The 23417-nt window shown below is 37.9% G+C and overlaps 2 protein-coding genes across 56 annotated transcripts in view; one reads left to right on the plus strand and one right to left on the minus strand.

Annotated features, from left to right (window-relative positions):
- The window catches only part of ABI3BP (ABI family member 3 binding protein), a 234203-nt gene extending 218274 nt beyond the window's left edge, over window positions 1–15929 (plus strand). For all 49 annotated transcript variants that reach the window (XM_077883802.1, XM_077883803.1, XM_077883805.1 and 46 more), the window contains 5 exons: window positions 10712–10791; window positions 11609–11638; window positions 12238–12399; window positions 13490–13612; window positions 14739–15929. In XM_077883802.1, the coding sequence (XP_077739928.1) occupies window positions 10712–10791; window positions 11609–11638; window positions 12238–12399; window positions 13490–13612; window positions 14739–14854 (511 nt within the window). In that variant the 3' untranslated portion in view covers window positions 14855–15929. The remainder of the gene's footprint in view (window positions 1–10711; window positions 10792–11608; window positions 11639–12237; window positions 12400–13489; window positions 13613–14738) is intronic.
- Window positions 15930–16209: 280 nt separating this feature from the next.
- TFG (trafficking from ER to golgi regulator) overlaps window positions 16210–23417 on the minus strand; it is a 29424-nt gene continuing 22216 nt past the window's right edge. For 3 of the 7 annotated variants that reach the window (XM_077883858.1, XM_077883856.1, XM_077883860.1), the window contains exons 7-8: window positions 20432–20530; window positions 16210–17028 (exon numbers count right to left, since the gene is read on the minus strand). In XM_077883858.1, coding sequence (XP_077739984.1) covers window positions 16646–17028; window positions 20432–20530 — 482 coding nt within the window. In that variant the 3' untranslated portion in view covers window positions 16210–16645. Of the gene's footprint in view, window positions 17029–17784; window positions 17826–20431; window positions 20531–23417 lie in introns of all 7 variants that reach the window. The other 4 variants (XM_077883862.1, XM_077883861.1, XM_077883859.1 and 1 more) reach the window with 2 other exon arrangements.

Genomic DNA, 23417 nt, shown 5'->3' on the forward strand with positions numbered 1-23417 from the left:
TTTGGTCATAGACGTGCACAGGGAAGAAGGGCTGCAGGTGTGGAGTTGGAACCGTCTTAGGTGAAGCAGGAGAGCTACCAGAGGCACGCTGCTATGTCACAACTCCATCTCTTTCTTTCCAGAACCCCTCTCTCACCCCTACCCCCCAGATAACAAAGAAAATATAGATATGTTGGCGTCCAGCTGAACCAGTACCCAACCAACCCATTCCCCAGTATTTATTGTCCATTTATTTCCCCCATGAAACCGCATGTGTGGCTCTTGTTGAGGCCAAAGAAAAACACTAGGCCTCTCCTGTCCGCAGCCAACCCTTTGTGGTTCTGTGAACAGAAGAACTGAGAAAGCATAGGACTAAAACAGTAAGCCTTGCACCGCTGCCTAAGGGGACAGGAAGGACGAAGTAACTTATTGATCCCAAAGCCTCCCCAACTTCGAAAACGGTACATTTGTAGGATATCCAAAGACGTCACAGAGTCAGTGGGAAACTGGAACTGGAAACAAACCCTGAATCTAAGTCTTACAGCGAGTAGAATCGCTCGGATAAACCATATTTCTCTGAAGCTAGGCCTGTGGTCTGCCGTTTGTTTTCAGACAGGTTGTTTCTAGCACACGTTGGGATAATCCAACAGATGGGGCTCTTCTGCTAAATAGGTTGGACACTATAGATGGATGCACACGTGCTCCACGGTAAAAATAAAAAGCACTATCATGTCTTCACATGAGCCCTCCTCTCCTAACTTGACTTAAAAACCCCTGAAGAATCAACCCCTTGTGTGCCAGATTTCCATGTGGCCCCGCAACTTCCTATGGAAAATGTCTTCTGTCTGGTAATTAAGATAAATCAAGTTCACTTAAGGCATTCAAGGACTTCTGCTCTCCTCTGTAGCCTGGGAGGATCCTGGAGAACAGTCCTGCCTCTAAAACGAAAACCTACTGAAATTTCCTGTACCTGACAGCAAGGACAGTTTGGGACTATTGTTTATGTTGTTTGATTTAATAAAATCTTGGCTCCAAAAGTAAACTGGAATAGAGACAGCAGCTTCTCATAACTATAAATCTGGCTGAACAAAGAAGGCATGTGGAATAGCCATTATGTCCTCGTTCATGGTGGGGTTTGTGTGTGTGTGTGTGTGTGTGTGTGTGTGTGTGTGTGAATATTCTGGTCTCTGCAGATTCTGTTACGAACTTTTCCACATCTTATGGGCTTTGTGGAAAGGAGCAAAATAAGCTACCAGAGCATTAGGTACTTTATTGAGTTTTATTGTAGGTGTGGGCCGCAGAACAATGGCTGCATCATTCAAGAAAAAAGAAATGTAGAGGAGTGCTCAGTTTTGCAACTTTTCTTCTGGCAAAAGTATAGCTAAGAGCATGGAACTCCACTAGTCTATAAAGAGAGCAATTATTCTTTCACATGAATATATTCTTTTCATTGCTTTTCACTTAGAATTGCTTAGTATGGGGGTGTGGGGGGGGGGGAGGGCGGTGCCAGAAACGCATAGCAACTATATAGACTTGGAGTGTAGCCCAGACCGGGAATTGCTTGTACCCGTAGAAATGGGAGCTACAAGAATGTTCCTGAGGACGTCCGAGGCACCGGGTTGATGACACTTGATGCCTGCTGGTGCTCTGCTCCTCTGCCCTCTGCCCCTGATTAGGACTTATTTTATTCTCTAATAAATGTCCCTGCAGCTCTGCCCTTGCGCTCCTTATCTGTATTCCCAGGTCAGTACAATGTCTACATGTGGCAGGCATCCAGAAATGCCTGGAGAACGGATTGATCGGATTTCTCCTTCCTCATTTGAGCGCCTGTTACTCACTTTTTCATATTCTACTTTTCCATTTCTCTTCCCCTGACTGAAGCCTACCTGAATAGGGCTCAAATATTTCAAAACTTCATAGGGGTAAAATTAGGTAGCCAAACCACTCAAACCAACAAGCAGCTGCAGGGTGGCCTTTCTATATAAAAGGCAGGTTGCTTGAAGTTTGAGACCTTTGTTAGAGTGAAAACCAACTTTTAAATCCTTGGGAGTCAATAAGTAAAAAGTTCATCAAATAATAAAAACTAAAACTCCTTTATAGGCAAAAAAAAATAGAGGGAAATGGTTATAGAGAGAAATAAAGGAAGGGAAAGTAGGAAATGATCGAAATAAGTGTCTACGCTAACCAAACCTGAAGATTGGTTCAGGTCAGATCCTACAGGTTGGAGTGTCCCTGTCTCTCTACAGATCCCACTCATTGAAATTCTAGTTTTTTTTTTCACTTTTCAGTGAATTGGTATTTAAATCTTACGCTGATTTTCAACAGTTTTCAAATTCTACCCTTTATTACCCCACTTCTATGGAATAATGGTTTAGCACTTTCTAGACTCCTTATTGAAATCTTAGAACTTTTTATTTTCTTAACCTATGTAGAAAGATTCACCTGCTGAATTTTTATTCTTCTCAATAATCCACTGGCTGTACCCTTATTATAAACTTTATGAACCCAAAAGCAAGAATGTGGACATAGAAGAGTTCTGTCTCTAGAATTCTATGGCAGTGTTTGTCAAGTTCCCCAATAATATAACTACTTTTTTAAAAATTTTCTAGAGATAGAAATTTAATACTAGAGAATATTTATAATTACTTACTATGTGCCAGGCACCTTCCTTTTAAATGTGTTATCTAATTTCTTCCTCACAAAAAGATTCAAAAGGTATTTTTATACCCTTATATAAAAATGAGGATAATGTTATTTATTTTTAAATATGAAAAAATCAAGGCTCACAGCATTTACGGGACTTACCTTAAAGTCAAGTATTACTGAGTTGTGAACCTGTTTTTGTGGCTCCGGAGCCCATGACCTTAGCCACAGCACCTTGCTACCTCCTGAGAGGGAGGGTCAGGAAGACTGTTTTTGCTTGGACCCATTTCCACCCAGGGAGAACCTGGCATGGCATTGTGCCAGTGGTGTTACTCACTTGGTTTGTCTTTGGTGACATCTGGCTGTCATCTGGACTGTAGTCCATTTAGATACTAGTGGTAATGACATAGGTCTTATAAGTGGCTTTTTAAATTTTAATCTTTTTTTTTTTTTAAGAGAGTGAGTATGAGAGGAGGGAGGGGCAGAGAAAAAGAGGTAGGGGGAGAGAGAATCTTAAGCAGACTCCACACTTAGTGCAGAACCTGACCTCACAACCCTGAGATTACGACCTGAGCCAAAATCAAGAGTCAGGCACTTAACTGATGGAGACACCCAGGTGCCCTGAATTTAATTTTCGTTTTTGTCTGAAATATTTGTATATGGTTTTAAGTCAAATGGTGTAAAGCTGTTCACTCCTCTTCCCAAATTCTGCCTCACAGAAGCAACCATTTTCAATTTTTTTCATCTTTATTGTATAATCGACAAAACTAATATATTTAAAGGATATACAACATGATGATCTGATACACATACACGTTGTGAAATGATTCCCACCTTAATCAGGTTACTTAGCACAACCAGCACCTCGTATATTTACCTATTTGGGGGTTGGGGTAAGAACATTTAAAGTCTACTCTTAGCACATTGCAATCATATAATACAATGTTATCAACTACAGTTACGATATTATACATTAGATCCTCAGATCTTATTCATCTTATAACTGAAAGTTTGTACCCTTTGACCAAGATCTATTTCCCGCAACCCCTAGCAACCACTTTTCTACTCTATTTCTGTGAGTTTGACTTTTTTTGAGTTTTAACATAAGTGATACCATGCAGTATGTCACCAGGTTGATCCATGTCACTGCAAATGGCAAGATTTCCTTCATTTTTAAGACTGAATAGAAAATATTACATTTTCTATATCCATTTACGTATCAATGGGTATTTAAGTTGTTTCCATATCTTTGCTAATGTAAATAATGCTGCTTATGAATGTGGAGTACAAATATCTCTTTGAGACAATGATTTCACTGTCTCTGGATAAATACTCAGAGGTGAGATTGCCTGATTATATGACAGTTCTTGAGGAACTGTCCACAGTCCCTTTTTAATTTGAGGAACCTCCACACATGTTTCTAGGGTGACTATGCCAGTTGCATCCCACCAAGAGTGTACAAAGGATTCCTTACTCCACATCCTCACAGGCATTTGTTACCTCTTGTCTCAGGTGTGAGGTGATACCTCATTATGCTCTCCTGGACAACTAGTGATGTCGAGTGCCTTTTCACATACCTATGGGCCATCTGTATATCTTCTTAAAAAAAAATTGTCTATTTCGGTTCTTTGCCCCCCCCCCTTTTTTTTTAATACAGTTACTTTTTTGCTGTTGAGTTGCATATGTTCCCTATATATTTGTATATTAGCCCCTTATCATATACATGTTTTACAAATACTTTCTCCTATTCTATAGGTTGCCTTTCTTTTTGTTGGTTTCCTTTGCTGTGCAGAGCTTTTTAGTTTTAGGTAGTCCCACTTATTTTAGCTTCTGTTGTCTTTACTTTGGGTATTCAATCCAAAAAATCATTGCCAAGACTGATGTCAAGGAGATTACCCTCTGTGTTTTCTTCCATTAGTTTTTTGTGGTTGCAGATCTTCTATTCAAGCATTTAATCCATTTTGAGCTAATTTTGTGTATGGCGTAAGATAGTGGTCCAGTTTTGTTCTCTTGTATGTAGCTGTCCAGTTCTCCCAAGACCATTTATTGAAGAGTCTGTCCTTTTCCCAACTGTATATTCTTGTCTCCTTTGTCATAAACTGACCATATAGGGGTGAGTTTATTTCTTTGCTGTTATGTTCCCTTAATCTATGTATCTGTTTTCTGCCAATACCAAACTATTTTTGATTGGTAAAGCTTTGTAATAGAGCTGGAAATCCAGGACCATGAAGCCTTCACCTTTGCTCTTTCTCACGATTGCTTGGGCCATTCTGGTTCTTCTATGGCTCCATACAAATTAGAGGATCCATTGTTGTTTTTGTGAAAAATGCCATTGAAATTTTTATAGCAATTACATCAAATCTATCAATTGCTTTGGATAGTAGAGAGATTTTAACAATATTAATTCTTCTAATCCATTAACAGGGAATGTCTTTCCATGTATTTGTGTTTTCCTCACTGTGGTTTCCTTCTTTCATATTTTTTACAGCTTTCAGTATACAGATCTTTTATTTCTCTGAATAAATTTATTCCTAAGTACTTTATTCTTCTTGATGATATTATAAATGGGATTGTTTTCTTGAGTTCTCTTTCTGAAAGTTCACTGTTGGTATATAACACAATTGATTTCTATATACTGACTTTGTATCCTGCAACTTGACTGAATTTGTTTATTCTAATGGTGGTTTTGTGGAGTCTGTAGGGTTTTCTATATAATACCATGTCATCCATAAATAGAAATAGTTGTACTTTCTGTTTTAGATGACAGTATTTGGTTTTTTCCCTGATTTCTCTGGCTAGGATTTCCAGGATTATGTCAAATAAAAGTGGCAGGAGTGGGCATCCTTGTCTTGCTCCTGATTGAGAAGGAAAGGTTTCAGCATTTCACTGTTGAGTGTGATGTTAGCTGTGGGCTTGTCATTTATAGCCTTTATCATGTTGAGACACATTCCTTCCATAACACTTTCTTGAGAGTCTTTGTCATGAAAGTATGTTGAATTTTGTCTAATGCTTTTCTGCATCTATTGAGGCCATACAGATTATCACTCATTTTGCTGAGGTGGTATATCACATTGATTGATTTGTGGATGTTGAGCATCTTACTATCCCTGGATTGAATCCCACTTGATCATGTTCTGTTCCGATTACCTATTTCTTTATCATTCAGTCTTGGTAGGTTTTATGTTTTTAGGAACATATCCATTTTTTTCTGCAATATGCAAATTATTAGAGTATAATTGGTTATATTAGTCTCTTATTTGGGGGGGATCAGTTGTAATCTCTTTCATTTCTGTTCTGAGCTTTGTTACTTCCTTTCTTCTACCAACTTTGGGCTTAGTTTACTCTTGTAGATCCTTGAGCTGTTTATTTCATATCTTTTTTTTTAATGTAGGCATTCATCATTATATATTTCCCTCTTCAAATTGCTTTTACTGTATCTCATAAGCTTTTATATGTTGTATTTCCATTTTCATTTGTCTCAAGGAATTTTGTTGTTGTTACACTGGATTTCTTCATGAACCCATTGGTTGTTCAGAAGCATGTTGTTTAATCTCCACATATTTGTGAATTCTCTAGTTTTCTTCATGTAATTAATTTCTAGCTTCTTACCATTAGGGTAAGAAAAAAAATACTTGATATGATTTCAGCATTTTTTAGTTTTTCAAGACTTGTTTTGTGGCCTAAAATATCCATTCTGAAGAATGTTACATGTGTGCTTGAGAATATGTATTCAGATGGATGTTCTGTAAATGTCTCTTAGACCTTTCCAGTCCAATGTGTAGTTTAAGTCCAATGTCTCATAATGATTTTCTGTCCAGATGGTACCTCTGCTTCCTTTGTTTTCCATCTGAATGGTATATCTTTTTCCTCTTCTTTCCTTTTAGTCTGTGTGTGTCCTTAAAGCTGAAGTAAGTCTCTTATAAGCAGCATTTCCTTGGTTCCTGTTTTTTGTCCATTAAGCTACTACTCTTTGTCCTTGGATTGGAGAATTTGGTCTATTTACATTTAAAGTAATTATTGGGAGGTATAGACTTACTACGGCTGTTTTGTTCATGGTTTCCCAATTGTTTTGTAATTCTTTTGTTCCTTTATTTTCTCTTTGCACTCTTCCCTTGTGATCTGATGATTTTCTGTAGAGGTATGCTTTGATTGCTTTCTCTTTATCTTTAATATATCTCCTGTAAGTTATTGTTTTTGTTACCACAAGACTTACATAAACCATTTATGACAGTTTATTTTATGCTAATAGCAACTTCAAACACATACAGAAGCTCTGCATTTTTACACTCTCTCCTCCACATTGTTTTGATACCATAATTTACTTTGTTTGCATCATTATAATCGATAACAAATTGTTGCAGCATTGCTATTTTTAATATTTTCCTCTTTTAACCTTTTTTCACATTAGTTATAAATGATTTGCCCCACCATGATTACATTAGAATATTCTGAATTTAACTATTAATTTATCTTTACCAGTGAGTTTTATACTTTTGTATGTTTTCTTGTAACTAATTAGCAGCCTTTAGTTTCAGCTAGAACTCTCTAACATTTCTTACAAGGCCACTGTAGTGGTGATGAATCCTCAGCTTTTGTTTGAGAAACTCTACCTCTCCTTCAATTCTGAAGGACAGTTTTGCTGGGTAATTTTGTTTGTTGTTTTGTTTTTTGTTTTTTTTGTTTTTTTTACTTTTTATTTATTTATGATAGTCACAGAGAGAGAGAGCGAGGCAGAGACATAGGCAGAGGGAGAAGCAGGCTCCATGCACCGGGAGCCCAACGTGGGATTCGATCCCGGGTCTCCAGGATCGTGCCCTGGGCCAAAGGCAGGCGCTAAACCACTGCGCCACCCAGGGATCCCTGTTTGTTGTTTTAATTTTAGCATGTTGAATATGTCAGGTCTGCTCTCTTTTGGCCTGAATGTTTCTGCTGAAAAAATCTGCTGATAGTATTATGGAAATTTCCTTGTATGAAACAAGGTGCTCTTCCCTTGCTTCTTTTAGATTCTCTCGCTGTATTAACTTTTGACAGTTTAATTATAATGTGTCCCAGTGTGGGTATCTTTAGATTCTCCTATATGAAACTCCTTGGACTTCCTGAATTTGGATGTCTCTTTCCCCAGGATAAAGTTTTTAGTCAGTATTTCTTCACATAAACTTTCAGCTCCTTTCTTTCTCCTTCTTCTGGGACTCCTATAATACATATCTGCTTGATGGTGTCCCATATGTCTCTTAGCTATTTTCACTCCTTTTCATTCTTTTATCTTTTGACTCCTCTGATTAGTTGAATTCCTCTGCCCTGTTTTCAAGTTTGCTGATCCTTTCTTGCACTTTATCTAGTCTATTGTTTAACTCCTCTAATGAATTTTTCAGTTCGGTTAGTGTATTCTTCGGCTAAGTGATTTCTGTTTGGTACATTTTTTTAGTCTCTCCTTGTTGAAATTCTTGCTTTGTTCATGCATTTTTCTCTTGACCTTGGTAAGCATCTTTATGACTATTATTTTGAACTCTGAGGTAAATCACTATTTCATTGAGATCTGTTTTTGTAAACTTTCTTGTTTTGTTTGGAACATATTCTTCTGTTTCTTCAGTTTCCTTGATTCTTTGTTCATTTCTGCTCATTAGGTAGAACAGCCATCCCTCCCAGTCTTGATAGAATGGTCTTGTGTAGGAAATAAATCTCTTCGGTCAGCCCAGCCCAAGTTCCCGGTTATTCCTCAAACCTCCGAGGTTGTCCAAGCCACCTTCTCTGTTGTTAGTGGCTTGCCATAGCTGAGGGTATTCCAAAACCCATCAGTGTCCCAAAGGTGAGAACTGCAATCAGCACCTGGATGCAAGCTAATTATAAACTGGACCCTCAGATAGCAGCTAGGATACTATGTATTTAATCCTCCTCCAGAAAACCTGGAGGATGGGCATTTTTGCAAGCTCTCTCTGTGTTCAGCCCATGCTGATATACCCATGAGGGAGGAGTGCTCCTGTATCTGTTAAAAACTGCTTTGTGTGCTACAGTAGTATGGGACTCAAGAATGCAAGCCCCGTTGGCTCTCAGAGCCAGGTAAGCCGACATCCTTTGAACAGCAGCCACAAAAACTAGGGTGCCAAATATTTGTAAACTCCTTCCAGAGAGATAGTGGTGACTTAGTTTTACTGTTGGAGCAGGCTGGGGGGAGGGGCAAGGAAGGTGTCCACCATTTTTCCAGTCTCTGACGATTGCAGCCAGCCAATACATATGTGCTATAGTTAGAAGTCTCACCTTCAGATACCAGCTTTAAAAAAAATTTTTTTTTAATTCAATTTAGTTAACATAAGGTGTATTATTAGCTTCAGGAATAGAATTTAATGATTCACCAGTTGCATATTACACCCAGTGCTTATGACATCAAGTGCCCTCCTTAATGCCTGTCACTCAATTACCCCATCCCCCTACCCACCTCTCCAACAACAACCTTCAGTTTGTTCTGGTCAAGAGTCTCTCATGATTTGCCTCCCTCTCTGTTTTTTATCTTTTCCTTCCCTTCCCCTATGTTCATCAGATAGCCACTTTTAAGGTATGCAAATAAACCTTTTTCAGGGAAGACTGGTATATGGGTGGCTTTGCCGGTTCTCTCTGTGCTAAGCCCTGGGGGTCTGGCTGGTTAAGAACTGCTTCTTGACTACAGTCATTGGTAATTGTGAATGCAAGCCCTATTGCCTTTTAGGGCTGGGTGTTTATGGGCCTCATTCCTCAGGTGGGAGTCTTAAAAGTTGGGGTACTAGATGGGAGGTCCAAACCCTTTGCTCCTCAGGGAGGTGCTGTGAGTTGGGGATTTGCCCCCAATTACAGGACGCTGTGCCAGAAGCAGGGTTTTTGCCAAGAGTGTGTCCTAGCCTTTCCTACCCATTTCAATGTGGGTGTTCTTTCATTTGCCTGATGTGTATGAGTCACTTGGCTAGTTTCTGGATCTTTCAGAGAGAACTGCTCCATGTGCAGCTAGCTGTATATATGACGTGCCTGTGGGAGAAGAGCAGCTCAGGAGCTTCCTATTTCACCATCTTGGTCAACTATACTCTTTTTCAATTATTTTAGCTATTTCTTTTGCTAATTAATTATTTCTTCTGCCATATTTCTAGACTATTTCTCAAAAAAGCAAAGTACATCATCTCTTTATTCGATGCGTTTATGGTAATATCTCCTAGAATCCCTCACCATCATCTTTTGCTTCTGTGTTGCTCCCCTAACTCCTATATCCTTTGTCCTCTTTTCCTGCCTCCCTTTGTGGCATTCCTTGAGAAATGTATTTTTAGATCATGGAAGATAATATATTTGAGTTTTTACATGTCTGGAAATATCTTTGTTTTACTGATACTATTGTTTGGGCAGACACAGATTTTAGAATAAAATGAAGACTGCTGAAGGCATTCCATTGTTTTGGAGTTTTTTAGGGACTTTAGGATTTATTTTAGAGATAGATAGTGAGAGGGGGAGTGACCCAGGGAGGAGTAGAGAGAGAAGGCACAAGCAGTTTCCACACTTAGTGCAGAGCCTGACTCAGGACTTTATCCCACAACCCTGAGATCATGACCTGAGCTGAAATCAAGAGTTGAACACTTAACCAACTGAGCCAACCAGGCGCCCCTTCCATTGTTTTCGAACTTTCAGTGCTTCTAAGAAGTCAAATATCATTCTGAGTCTGGATCCTTTGAATGAAACCTATTTTTTTTTTCTCAGAAACTTTTAAGATCTTTATATCCCAATACTCTTGAAATTTTTCAACTGGTATGCTTGGTTAGTCTTTTTTCTTTTTTTATTTTGCTGAGCATTCATTAGACCTTTTAAATCTAGAAAGCCTAGTTGTTCCTACTAGTTAGCGGTCTTTTAAACTCCAAATCTTTTTTATTAACTCCTTTCCTTATACAAAACATTAGACAACGTGTTTGGAAAGTAAAGAGTTTATTTCGTCATAGTGGTTGTCAAATATTTGTGTGCTCACTGTCCTCATGATTTCAAAATAGAATCAGGAAGGACTTCAGTATAACAAAGGAATGTTGTTTCCTACCCCTGAAGAATATACTATGATTTTTTAAAAAAAAATTTTTCTCCTACACAGCTATGAATTCCAGGTGAAACCCAAAAACCCACTTGGAGAAGGCCCAGCCAGCAACACAGTGGCATTCAGTACTGAATCAGGTAATCACATCACAATCACAGTGGCGTTCAGTACTGAATCAAGTAATCACATCAATCAGGTAATTCCCAATAAGGATGTAAAGGGCCACAATGTTTTGCATAAGGAGCTTCTGTGAAACCCAGCTAAATAAACACGTGTATAAAGTGTTTCTCGAACTTTGAAAAAGCAATCTGATAAAGGTAGCCTTAAGGAAACACTAACATTTTTTTTCTAATTTATTTTGATGTTAGAGAAAAAAAAAGGCCTATCAGTTTAAAAGATGAAAAGTGTTATCAGTGTCTACTCTAAAAACCAGTGAATGAATGAATGCTCCTCTGTATGCTTAGAATCAATGCCTAGAATTAAAATATCAGACACACTCGAGTCATAGGACATCCAGAAAGGGCATTCATTTGACGGGTTTTTTTGATAAGGAGCTGTGAAATTTTCTGACTGTGTACACTCCCAATTCCTTTAAAAGATACATCTGAACTCACAGCATTATCTGTGTAATTTTTATACCAACGGCACTTCCTGGCATTTTGGTGATTTTACCATCAATATTTCCTGTCTGAATCTAAAAAGAGGAAGCTTTAAAATGGAGTGAGAGTTTGAAGAGCAACAAAGATTCCAAAAGATACAGCTGAGTCCCGTGCAGAGACTGTCTAATGGAAAATAACTCTACAACCAAAACCCACTTTCAAATTCAGTCTTTAGCAAGAGTGTACCACTTTGCAAGTCAGACTTAACTGTCAGCATTCACCTTCCTCACTATACCACTGACACACCAGTGCTTACTGACCTACTGTAACACCTGACTCTGCTTTTTCTCTTCAGCGGATCCAAGAGTGAGCGAGCCAGTTTCTGGTAAGTACCTGGCTCTGTGTGAACCCAACTACATGCTTCTCTAAACTGATTCAGCTTCCAGGCACAGCAGAATGGTCATGATTTTATTTTAGTCCATTTAGAGTATCAGCCAGGTGGCTGATAAACATTCACGGACACTGAGAATCTGTGTTTGGGGAACAAGCTGGATATTCTGAAGGTCGTTTTCATTCAGGTGCAGGACAGCTCAAAATTTGTTAGATAAGATATAACCACCTGATTTCCACTTTTAATAACAAGTCACATTAAAGCATCTGTTTAAATTCTATACTATGCTGCAAACAAAACCAAACCCAAAAACCTAAATTTGCTCCTAAGGGGATGGGATCTACATCTAGCCCTGCATGGACTATGTGAAACCTAAACACACTGCCTATCTCACCAGTCACAGGAATTTAATTTTGGGAGTTTCTATGTTTAAACTCCTATATTTTGGGTCCAGCATTCAGCATTGGAGAAAACCGGGGATCAGCAGGTGGTTGACCATGAACTGTGCAAACAGCTTTATTATAAAGCATTGAGGATGGCTCTTTGATCCCCAAAGGCGGATGCTACACTCAAACCATGTTTTCCTTATGCAGCAGGAAGAGATGCCATCTGGACTGAAAGACCCTTTAACTCAGATTCTTACTCAGAATGTAAGGGCAAACAGTATGTGAAACGGACGTGGTATAAAAAGTTTGTAGGGGTGCAGCTGTGCAACTCTCTCCGATACAAGATCTACCTGAGTGACTCCCTCACAGGTAAGCAAGGCTACTTCAGTATAACTTCAGGCTCTGTTTCGAGCCTCCAGACAGCGTCCTGTAACTTGGCCTTTTCTAGGGGATGGCTCCAGGCACTAAGGTGTGATGTAAACACAGTTCTTCCTTTTGAGCGAGATGTTCCTGGAGTACCAGGCCTGGGATTTGAGGCATGCCACCAGAACGTAAATAATGAAAATGCAATTTGAAACAAAATCAAAGCAAATCTGAATGTAAAGGCACTTGCCACATGGAAGCTCAATTTTGCTACAGCCACCAAGGACAGAGTCTACTGACAATGAGTGTATGTAACAGTAATCATGGAAGGAATCTTATATTTAAGATTTTGAGTTTCTCTAAGACCAGATCAAAACACGGTACCGAAAGGGTGCTAACTCCTTGCTGTAGACTCAGTGGCACTGTTATTTTTCTCCTCTGTATTCATACAGAAAAAAATTTTAAACAAGGCTAGCCCCAACATGAAAAGGTAGACATGTGATCATTCAACAAATAGCTGCTTTGTCCAGAGGTTTTCTAGGTGCTGAGGACAAAGCAATACACAAAACCTCTTCCTGCTTGGGAGCTGCTTTCTTGCAGCTCCTAACTTAGCAGGGACAGTCAACAAATATGTAAATAAAGATTCCATGTAGTGCTTTGAAGAAAAATTAGAAAGGGTGAGAGAAAATGGCTGAGCGGAAGCTTCTTTAGTTAGAATGGCCTCTCTGAAATGCTAAGATTTGTGCTGAGAACTGTGAGAAGGAACCACCCCTGCAAAAATCTAGGGATGAAGCACTAGAGGTAGAGGGAAGAGAGAGGCAAAGGCATTGGCCAGAACATGCCTAGTTAGCAAGGGGAAGGGCGGGCAGGCAGGCACAAAATCATGTGGAGCTTTGTAACCAGGTAAGGATTTGGGGTTTTCCTTTGAATATAATAGGAGACTGCAGGAGAGATTTTTGAAGAGGAGCAACATTTTTTTCAACTGCATTTTTAAAAGATGACTGATCTCTGGGAAGAGGAGGGGGAGAGAGAGAGAGGCAAGAGTAAAATCCGAGATAGTAACACTTCATGATCCTTTTAATTTCTGGTTCCCTAGGAAAATTTTATAACATAGGCGATCAGAGAGGCCACGGAGAAGATCACTGCCAGTTTGTGGACTCGTTTTTAGATGGTCGCACAGGACAGCAACTCAGCTCTGACCAGTTACCCACCAAAGAAGGTATGTTTTCTGAGCCTCCTCAGCCAAGAGGATTTTACAAATTAACAAAAAGAGAATTCAAGCTGAGGAAAGCAGTTGCTTTAAAAATCATTCTAGAGTACTACCGCTCTTTTTATCTGACTAGAAAAAGACTTTCACATTAGGATCTTAACAGAAGTCTCTCAACTTTCCTCCCAGTCCCTTAAGACTCTGTTCCTTAGAACTAAAGGAAATTACCCCCAGACATCTATAAAGACATTCTACTTCAAGAACAGTTTGCAGAAAACAGCTGTAGAGGAGGAGTCTTTCCCAACCATAAATCATTCCTGTATTACCTTATAGAGCACACCGGCATTTTTTTCTATACCCTTATTATTTGCCATATAAATATAATTAAAATCGAACGATTCTGGTGAGTAATGAATAACCACTGTACCTTGCTAAAGACGTATTAGCACTAAGCGAGGATTTAAAAGACTGAAAGTTTAATCCTTATCCAGGCAGGGCAAGAGGGAGAGTAAATTAAATGTCCGTATTACTCAGCAATCACTAAGAAGTTTCTAAATTATTTGACTCATTGATTCAGCCATACATTTCGTTCAATGGCATTTAAGTCCTCTTTTACCATGGCTGGTGTTTTTACCGGTGAACCCATTAACAGGAAACTGAAACTGCTGCCCCTCAGGAATCGGATAAAAAACACGCTATGAAATGTGATACCGCCATGACATTTTATACTCGCAGCAACATTTGTAGAGTCCTCGAAGGAAGATTTCACCTAAGTGTAATTTTTAGCAACTTATCGTTCGTTGAACTACCCCCTTCTTTTTACTGAACATGGTCACTGACACTCAAAACATGAAAGCCCTCTGGCTCCTGCCCCTTTTCAGCCCTGTCTCTCAGACACTACCAACCAGCTCATCCCACCTTGTTAAGGCAGAGGTCAGAGGAGTTTCAGGTGCAGCCTCAGGTCTGGCCAGCTATTCCCACCTCAGGGAAGACACCAGGCTCTCTGTTGCTATCCCTTTTCTAAAATACGACCATGTCACCTAGAGTAACATTCAGCCCTTCGAGGACACCCTTCAATCTGTGAATGGTGAGGGCAAAAATATAGCAGCTATTAAAATGAAATTATTTTCCTCCTTAGGCTATTTCAGAGCAGTTCGTCAGGAACCTGTCCAATTTGGAGAAATAGGTGGTCACACCCAAATCAATTACGTCCAGTGGTATGAGTGTGGGACCACAATTCCTGGAAAATGGTAGATGCTGCAGTCGTGATCAAAAGTGCCTTCTGTTTTACCGTGGCAAAGAAGTAATTGGAAACACTATAGTATTGGTCACATTCATTTAAAGCTGTTATGTTTACTATGTATTAAAGTTTAATAGCAATAGTAGATGTTTATTAGAAATATTGCTGAGAATATTTATCAGGTTTTACAAAATCATTTTAAGAAAACAAGATATTGACATTAACAATAACATTTTTAGGGAAGCTGGCTCCCTAATTCATGGTATTTTAAGAGATCATTTGTATATTATTTATCGCACTGTTGTAATGATGTTTTGAGATACTTTTATAACAAATTTAACATCAAAAACTAATATACTTAAAAAAATACTTTTATTAAAGTGTATGCTTCTTACTGGTGAGTTAATTCCACAAATCTCAACTTGGTTTAACTTATTAGATCAAATCATCTTCAGCATTTGTATCTGGGGGGCGGGGAAAAGGTCCTAATATTCACACTTATTTAAACTTCAAATTTTTAGCAATAGCCAAATAGCTTTCCTGAAGCATTTCAATAGTTAAGCACTCGTGCTGACATACATGTCCTTAAATCTTTGCAAAGTACTGAAAAGATTGTTTGAATCATTCAAATTGATTTCAGCTGCATACCGAATACCTGATCTCTTCAAAACATTTTTGTTCTTTCTTTACCCATGTTACCATGTCTGAATGTACTCTGTCAAGCTATCCCTTTAAGCAGCTGTCTTCCTACTGTTGTTAATGTAATTCTGATGAAGCTGAACGTAGACTGAATGTGAAGTCTGAGCACAAAAATACCACATGACATCCCTACCATTTTAGAGTACGTACTTTTTTTAATACCTAAGACCTCTAGAAATGAATGTATCAGAGAATGTAATGAAAATCTCTTACTTTAAAAAAGTCCTTCATTTGGGGAGGGACATGGGAACGCTGCATTTGTTGGCCTCTTTCTTTCTGAAAGGACCTTTCCTCTGCTTACCCTTCAACATGCTTCAATTTTATCAATGCTATGTTTTGTATTTTTCAAGCAAGTATCAACTCTGCAATAAAGAGATGTAGTTTTTTTAAGACGGAGTTCTTCATTTCTCAATGATTCAAGTCTAAAAAGAAACATCATAGATTTTTCAGGATCTACCCAACCCCCCTGGTATCTGTTGTGTTTATATATAATGTTATCTTCCTCTGAAACCTATTTTAAAGAAGTTTCATTGTTTTAAACCAAGGACTATTAAATCCATTTCTTTCAAAGTCAGGACAAAACTCAAACGGCACCGGGTTTCTTGAAATAGAAAACTATGTTTTTCCTTATGTAATCTAATTTAGTCATTAACATATACAAGACCACTAATGGGTTCAATTATCTTTATTAACCTATCAATGTTACATTTTGTACATAATACCTAGTTGTCTTCTCAAAGGGATCTATTTATTTTAGTACATCATGTTAATAAAAAGCCAAGTTAGATGGCTAAACTTCAACCTAGCGTTTTAATATCCTCTGGACAAGGCAAGCTAGAAAGTCAATCACTTTACACACATCAGAGTAGTGTTCCAAAATAACTAGGCAGCTGCTACACTTTTAAGCAAGGGAAGAAAAAAAACTTTCATTTTGGTCTTTTTGTATTCCAGCAAATTATACTTTCAATTAACAGCAACAATGATATCATAAAAAAATGCCTGCTTTTTAAATTTCTCAATTTCAATACAAATTAAAATAGTAGTATTGGAGTCTTTTGGGAGGCTAAGAGTTATCAGCTACCATTCATCAGTGTAGCTGAGCCTCTTTATCGATAACCAGGTCCAGGTTTCGTATAGCCCTGACCAAAGGGAGGGCGGGTGCGTGCATAAGGGTTAGGCCCACTAGGAGGTGGAGTCATGGTACTTCCAGGAGGTGGAGTAAAACCTGGTCTTGGTTGATAGGCCCCGGGTTGGCTTGGAGCCATTCCAGGTTGTGAGGCAGGGGGCACAGTGTAATTGGTAGGCTGAGAAGTTTGGGTAGTGTAAGTTTGTGGAGGGTAACTGCTCGCCTGGTACTGCTGTGGTGGTTGAGCAGACAGCTGTTGAGGCTGGCCAGCAAAGGCAGGAGCTGGTGCCTGGGAAGCTGGTTGCTGGCCATATCCCTGGAACTGCTGAGGTTGTTGGGGTCCAGTCTGCTGACTATAGCCTGCTGAAAAGGCAAAATAAAGTACATATATAGCTTACTTTCCTTTCAGTGAAAAGTTTTCCAGAGAATTAGTCTTACTGCTTTGGACAAAAAAAGAGAAATTTAAACGCTTATTCCTAAGTATTTATATAACAAGTAGAGTAGTATATTCCATCATATCATGTTACTTCAAAACCAAGGAGTATCAAAAAAGGGTATTTTCTACACAAGTTTTGAAACCATCTTATCTAAATTGAAACCACTACCTATTTCTTCATTACAAACGTTTCTATACTACATAATCCCTAAGAGCAAACACCTGTTCTAGTATAATTCCTAGTATAGAACAGATGCTCAAATGATCAATGCAGGAATTAACGTAAAGCTAGTCATTAACCTGGAGTGGAGGGAAGGCTTATTTAACAAGTGTACCAAGTAAAAACACATTGAGACAATGAATATTTTTAAACAAAGCAATGGTGCTACAAATACATCTTACTGTGCTAATAAGAGGCTTTAAAGTTCACTCTATAAAAAATAAGCCATTTAAGAATAAGCATTACCCATTTTCACAATCCTTAAAATCTTTTAGATTTGGTATCTGACGTTTTGCCTTTATAACTCAGAATTTTGACTTAGGAGTAACAGCATAACACATAAAAAGCATACCATATTGCCCCACAATATCAATAGCTATATTCATTATTTACTAGGATGTAAATTTTTTTAAAATAACAAGTCTGCTTCACTAAAAACTTTTATCTCTACCATGAAACACACCTGCAGCTACTTGCAATGAAACCTCTCCAATGACTGGAATCCTGTCAGCATTAAATACCAGATACATAAGAAAATTATTAAAATATGTACAACCCTGCATTTAAAAAAAAAGGATTGAATGAATTGGAGTATATTCTGAACTCACCTTGAACCTGGGTTCAAAATTTACTCATGAAAGAAACCTTTTTGACATAGTCCATGAGTAAAACTGGAAAAGGTCAGAGGGAAACTGCCAAACCAACAGTGTCAAAAATGGTCCAATGTTACCACCACCATTTACAGTCTCCAAGCAGAGTGTTTAGTTGACTATTTCCACATCTCCCAATCAAATTCAAGTTAATAGGACTAGTGGGATCAGAAATACAAAAATGATGATTTGAAAACTAAACTTTACTCGAATGAAGACCCTGACTAATAAAATCATTAAGAACAAGCTTAACTTTTAGGAGGTAAATCAAGTATCTAAGGCATTTTACTTATGGTAGCATCCAAATACTGAAGTCAGTTCATGATAAAATCTTGAATGTCATATAGCGTCTATCCCCTACATAAAATTTGCTTAGTTTTTTTTACTGTAAGTTTTTGGAGAAACAGAAGGACTCAGCATTCATACTGAAACAATGTCTACATACAAGGTAAGACTATGAGCAAAAAAATGCTGCCTTTTCATCCTGGCAACTGAAATTTTAACTGGCTTTTTAACTGAGTCTGGGAACAACCAGATCTTTATTTCTCAACAGAGGGAGTAATAACTGCTATGGGCCTAAAATGCCATTTCATTTAGCAACCCGTTAGTCTTTGATTATAATGTGGCAATGCTTCTATTATGTGTCTGGTTTCTCTCCAAGCCCCACCCTCTCCCTTGAAAAACTACTTTGGTGAAGAACAACAAAATCTCAAGAAATGGAAATTACGTGATTTTTAAGAAAATTAATGAGTAGTGTAGGACAAGGGATCATATGATCCACGAAGCCTAAAAAAATTTTATCTAGCCTTTTGTGGCAGCTAAGCCTGCTACCATTGGCCCAGGTGGGAGAACAAAGAATGACAGAAGCGATTAGCAGCAAAGTCAAGTGTATACTGGCTCTGACAGGGCTCCCCCACCAGAGGAGCTGCGTGTTCATGTGTCAAAACCTCTTTAAGCCCTAACTGCTTCATTTATAATGTAAGTGGGTAACACAAGGACAAATCGTTTCCAACCTTGTCTGCACTTTAGAATGACCTGCAATGCTTTTAAAAGTATCCAAGCCTGAGTCCCACTCCTAACCAAGTGAAACAAAATATCTTGGTGTAGGGCTTAGGCACCTTAACTTTCAAAAAAAGGCTCTCCAGGTGATTCTGAAGCACAGAGGAGTAAATCCCCTGGATTACAATGATGACTATGTCTTTTCAGCTCTGGTATCTATTATTTCTACAAATTATATAATTTCTAACACTCTGACTTTAAAGAACTTCAAACCTAAAATAACCCTAATATTATCATAATCCAGGCTTAAATTCATCTACCTGCTTTACATAATTAAAAACTACCAACTACACATTCAATCACATTATAGCAAATACAATCCAAATAGAACTCACTATATGCATTAAAGTATGTCAAAATTCCAATTAAAGATAGAATTTTATGGTCTAGTTCAGGGGTCATGACATACTTCTGTGAACAGCTTCTGCGTAAATATCCTAAGTTTTGTGGGCCACGCTGTCTCTGTTGCAACTACTCAGCTCTGCCATTACAAAGCAACAGCACAGCAGTGAATGGGTGTAGGTGTATTCCAGTAACACTTAATTCACAAAAACAGGTGACATGCCATATTTGGCCCATGGTAACAGCATGCTAATTCCTGCTCTAGTTGAACTATATATATAAACTCCATAAAATAGAATTCTGGCAAGATTCAACTTAGAAGTTATTTTTAATTATATGACCTTTTGATACTTAAATCTTTGGATGGGAAACAAGAGTTAAGCATAAACTCTTTGACATAACAAATGTAAAATTACCTGATTTACAATCATCACGGTCAAAGCTGCACTACAGAGATTTCATATTTAAATATGGGTAATCTTCAGTGGACAGAAGGTAAAAGAAAATACCCAGGATGCCTATTTAAAACAACCATATTCAACGTTCTTAAGCTGCCTGGATTACATTTGACACAAGTCGATTTTTTTTTGGCCTATTTTCGGTATTCCTACATACTCAGGGATATTTAAAAACCTAAGTAGCTTATTTTGGTTCCTATTTAACCAAGACTCTTTTCATGTATGAGGAAAATGTTAATATTTTTACAGTACACTGGAATTATGTGTGGCATAGAATGGGAAAAATAAGTCTTGCATTTTTGCAGTTCTAAGTCACCTAAGAGAAAAGCAGATCCTAACAGTATGAAATAGCTTGTGTTAAAAATGTTTTCATACAAGTTATACAAAATTATCTACTATGACTCTTGACTGAAATGCTGATTTACAATAAAAGGTTTATGCAAAATATTTAAATGTTATCTCCTCCAACAAATCAATACTTAACACCTCCTATAGCAATGTGTATTATAAACCAAACCTTAACAGAGGAAAGGATTAAAGTTTTATGGGTACAGAAATAGCTCAAAATCCATGAGTCCTCTCCCTCTGCACACATGCTCACCTGAATACTGAATACCATACTGCTGTGGCGGCTGAGGCGGCGCCTGGGGCTGCTGAGCACCATAGCCGGCCTGTTGCGGGTACTGCTGGTACATCTGGCCTAAAAAAACAACAAACCAAGGAAAAGAGGCAGGTTTAATTTGGCAGAGAGAAATATTTTTAAGGCACATCTCATTCTCTCCCCATCCAAACACATAAGTACACTTGGTAACAAGACACAGGAATGGGTCTGTTCCCCTTTAAATGCTACGAAGTACAAGAGTATCTACGGACAAACATAGCTGCTCTGCTGTGAACTGACTGCAGAGAACTCTCAGCAGCAGCAAATAACACTAGTGTGGTCACTTCATAAATTCCAGAAAAACAAATGCTTTCAAACCCAACTGCCAACAGATATGTACTGCTAATGTTCAGTAAAAATCAACCAAGTCAAAAATCACGAAGTAAAAATCTGAGAAAAGGAACAAATATAACTGATAGCTCCTAAATCTCTCCCCAAACACCATATTTATTCTAAAGGCTTGAACCTTTGTTACCTTGGAAGATACCACCTTAATCCTATATTGTATTTCCTAACTAAATTTCAGGACAGAAGTGACCAGAAATATAATCAAAAGGAAAAAATATGTACAGCATTATGATAATAGATTCTGAGAAATTAGGATGATTAACTCTACAATACAAAAATGAGCAAAGAACAGAACAAATAAATACATAGAAGGGAAAAAGTAAACCCTTACTAGCAATCCCTATACAGATACAGAAAAATGAAGCAGTTTACCTCAAGTCAATACAGCTAGTATGAACCATTACTGGGATGCAAACAAAACTCTACAGCTTTAGTTTAAAAGAAGTTCTGTACACATTATTTCATTTAAGATAAATATTAGCTTAGGTATCATTAAAAAGGCTGAGATTAAGGCTCCACATAATAGGCTGCTGCCATCAATGATTCTAAAGTGTAATTGTTTTCCTCAATAAAAACTGACAGGCACAACTATTTTTTTTTAACTTTTTAAAAACTTTTTTTCTTTAAGATTTTATTTATTTATTCATGAGAGACAGAGAGAGAGGCAGAGACACAGAAAGAGGGAGAAGCAGGCTCCTTGCAGAAAACCCGATGCGGAACTCGATCTCTGGACCTGGGATCATGCCTTGAGCTCAACCACTAAGCCACCCAGGCGTCCCTCTATTCAAATTCTAACCAGCAACTGATCTAACTGGTGTTGTCAGGGACTCATTATACATCATATGTGAAAAAGTATTCATTAAAAGCCTATAATTCATCCTATAAATAACTGGTATCTTAACCTAGACTGTGCTATCCAATACAATAGGCACTAGCCACATACAACTACTAAGCACCAGAAATATAGCTGAACTATAACATATTGGGTTGTTGAAGTGTTTCAAATTGGTGTCACACCCCAGATTTCTAATGTGCAGTACAAAAAATAGAATGCAAACATTAATAACGATAACTACATGTTGATATGCCAGATACAGGATTAAGCAAAATGTCTAATTAACATTAGTTTTACTTTAAAAACTTTCTTAGGGATCCCTGGGTGGCGCAGCGGTTTGGCGCCTGCCTTTGGCCCAGGGTGCGATCCTGGAGATCCGGGATCAAATCCCACGTCAGGCTCCCGGTGCATGGAGCCTGCTTCTCCCTCTGCCTGTGTCTCTGCCTCTCTCTCTCTCACTGTGTGCCTATCATGAATAAATAAAAATTAAAAAAAAAAAAAAATAAAATAAAATAAAATAAAAACTTTCTTAAATGTGATGAATTAAAAAATTACTTATGTCTTCTACTGTATTTCTTCTGGAGAGAATTGATCTAGAGATTCACCTCCAAAATGCTACTGACTGAGGTCACATATTAATAACTATGCCATTTTTCTAGCGTAAAGTTAAAAAAAGAGTTTCAGCAAGGCACACAAAGCCATCCTAAAGAATTCAACAAATATCAGATAGTATTAACTGGATGCCTCTGGAAAAAGGAACCTGGTTGCTAGGGGTCAGAGGTAGGAGAGACAGTATTTGATTTTTCACTATTTATCCTTTTATATTTTCAAATTTTTACCTACTTGAAAATAATTTTTCAATTAAAATAAACCCAATAGAATAATGTGAGACATTAAGAAAGCATTAAATCCCATTCCTTTATAAGTGAACAGCAAACATTATTTGGTACAATTGTCCTTCCAACTGCCATTCTACAACAGTATACACTGCTTAAGATGGAATTTTTTTCTAAAAAAAAAAACACCAATGTCAGTTCACCTGAAGAACATATTAAGAATAAAATTCTTAGGAAAAATATTTACAATTCCAAGGCCCGTTTTACAGAATTTAAGTAGCCACTAAACTCCCATCCCATCAAAACTGCTTTTACTCCTTGTTTCAGCCCACATCTGCTTCAGTTCTAGTTTGCTCGAGTTAGGGCAGCTGTATCTTGGTACAAAGTAAAGACTGTAACTAAAGTTAGCTGAGAAGAGGCTGAAGCAGAAAGAAATTCTTCCCAAACTACCCACTCATCAGACAACTATCACATGCTAGACCCTATGTTGTCTAGCATTCATTCAACAAGAAGACTAAATATAGAGCCACAAGATGACTACGATTCTATTATATAAGTGCTGCATTCATTTTAGGCTGTGAATTTTTTTTTTTTTTTTTTTTTAAATATGATTGATAAAACTCAGTCACTTGCTTCTGGTGCTGAAAATACAGCATACCACCTACTTGGCCCCTTTATACAAATAGTTAGAGCACCACCTGGTGTTTGTTTTAAAGTGGAATGTGTTCAGTTTGTAAACTTCAGGTGTCTGCTCTCCTGAGCTTGCTGTGGTCTCTCAATCCCCTTCAACCATGGAAATAACCCCTTTATCTGTTTAAATACAGAGCCTTCAAGTTATATTTCTAGAGATATTCTTTTAATACCAATAGTTTTGTCCAATTTTCATAATTTAAATGAGAGAATAGTA

This window comes from Canis aureus, chromosome 35 (genome assembly GCF_053574225.1).
Source record: "Canis aureus isolate CA01 chromosome 35, VMU_Caureus_v.1.0, whole genome shotgun sequence".
Classification (NCBI taxonomy): Eukaryota; Metazoa; Chordata; class Mammalia; order Carnivora; family Canidae; genus Canis; species Canis aureus.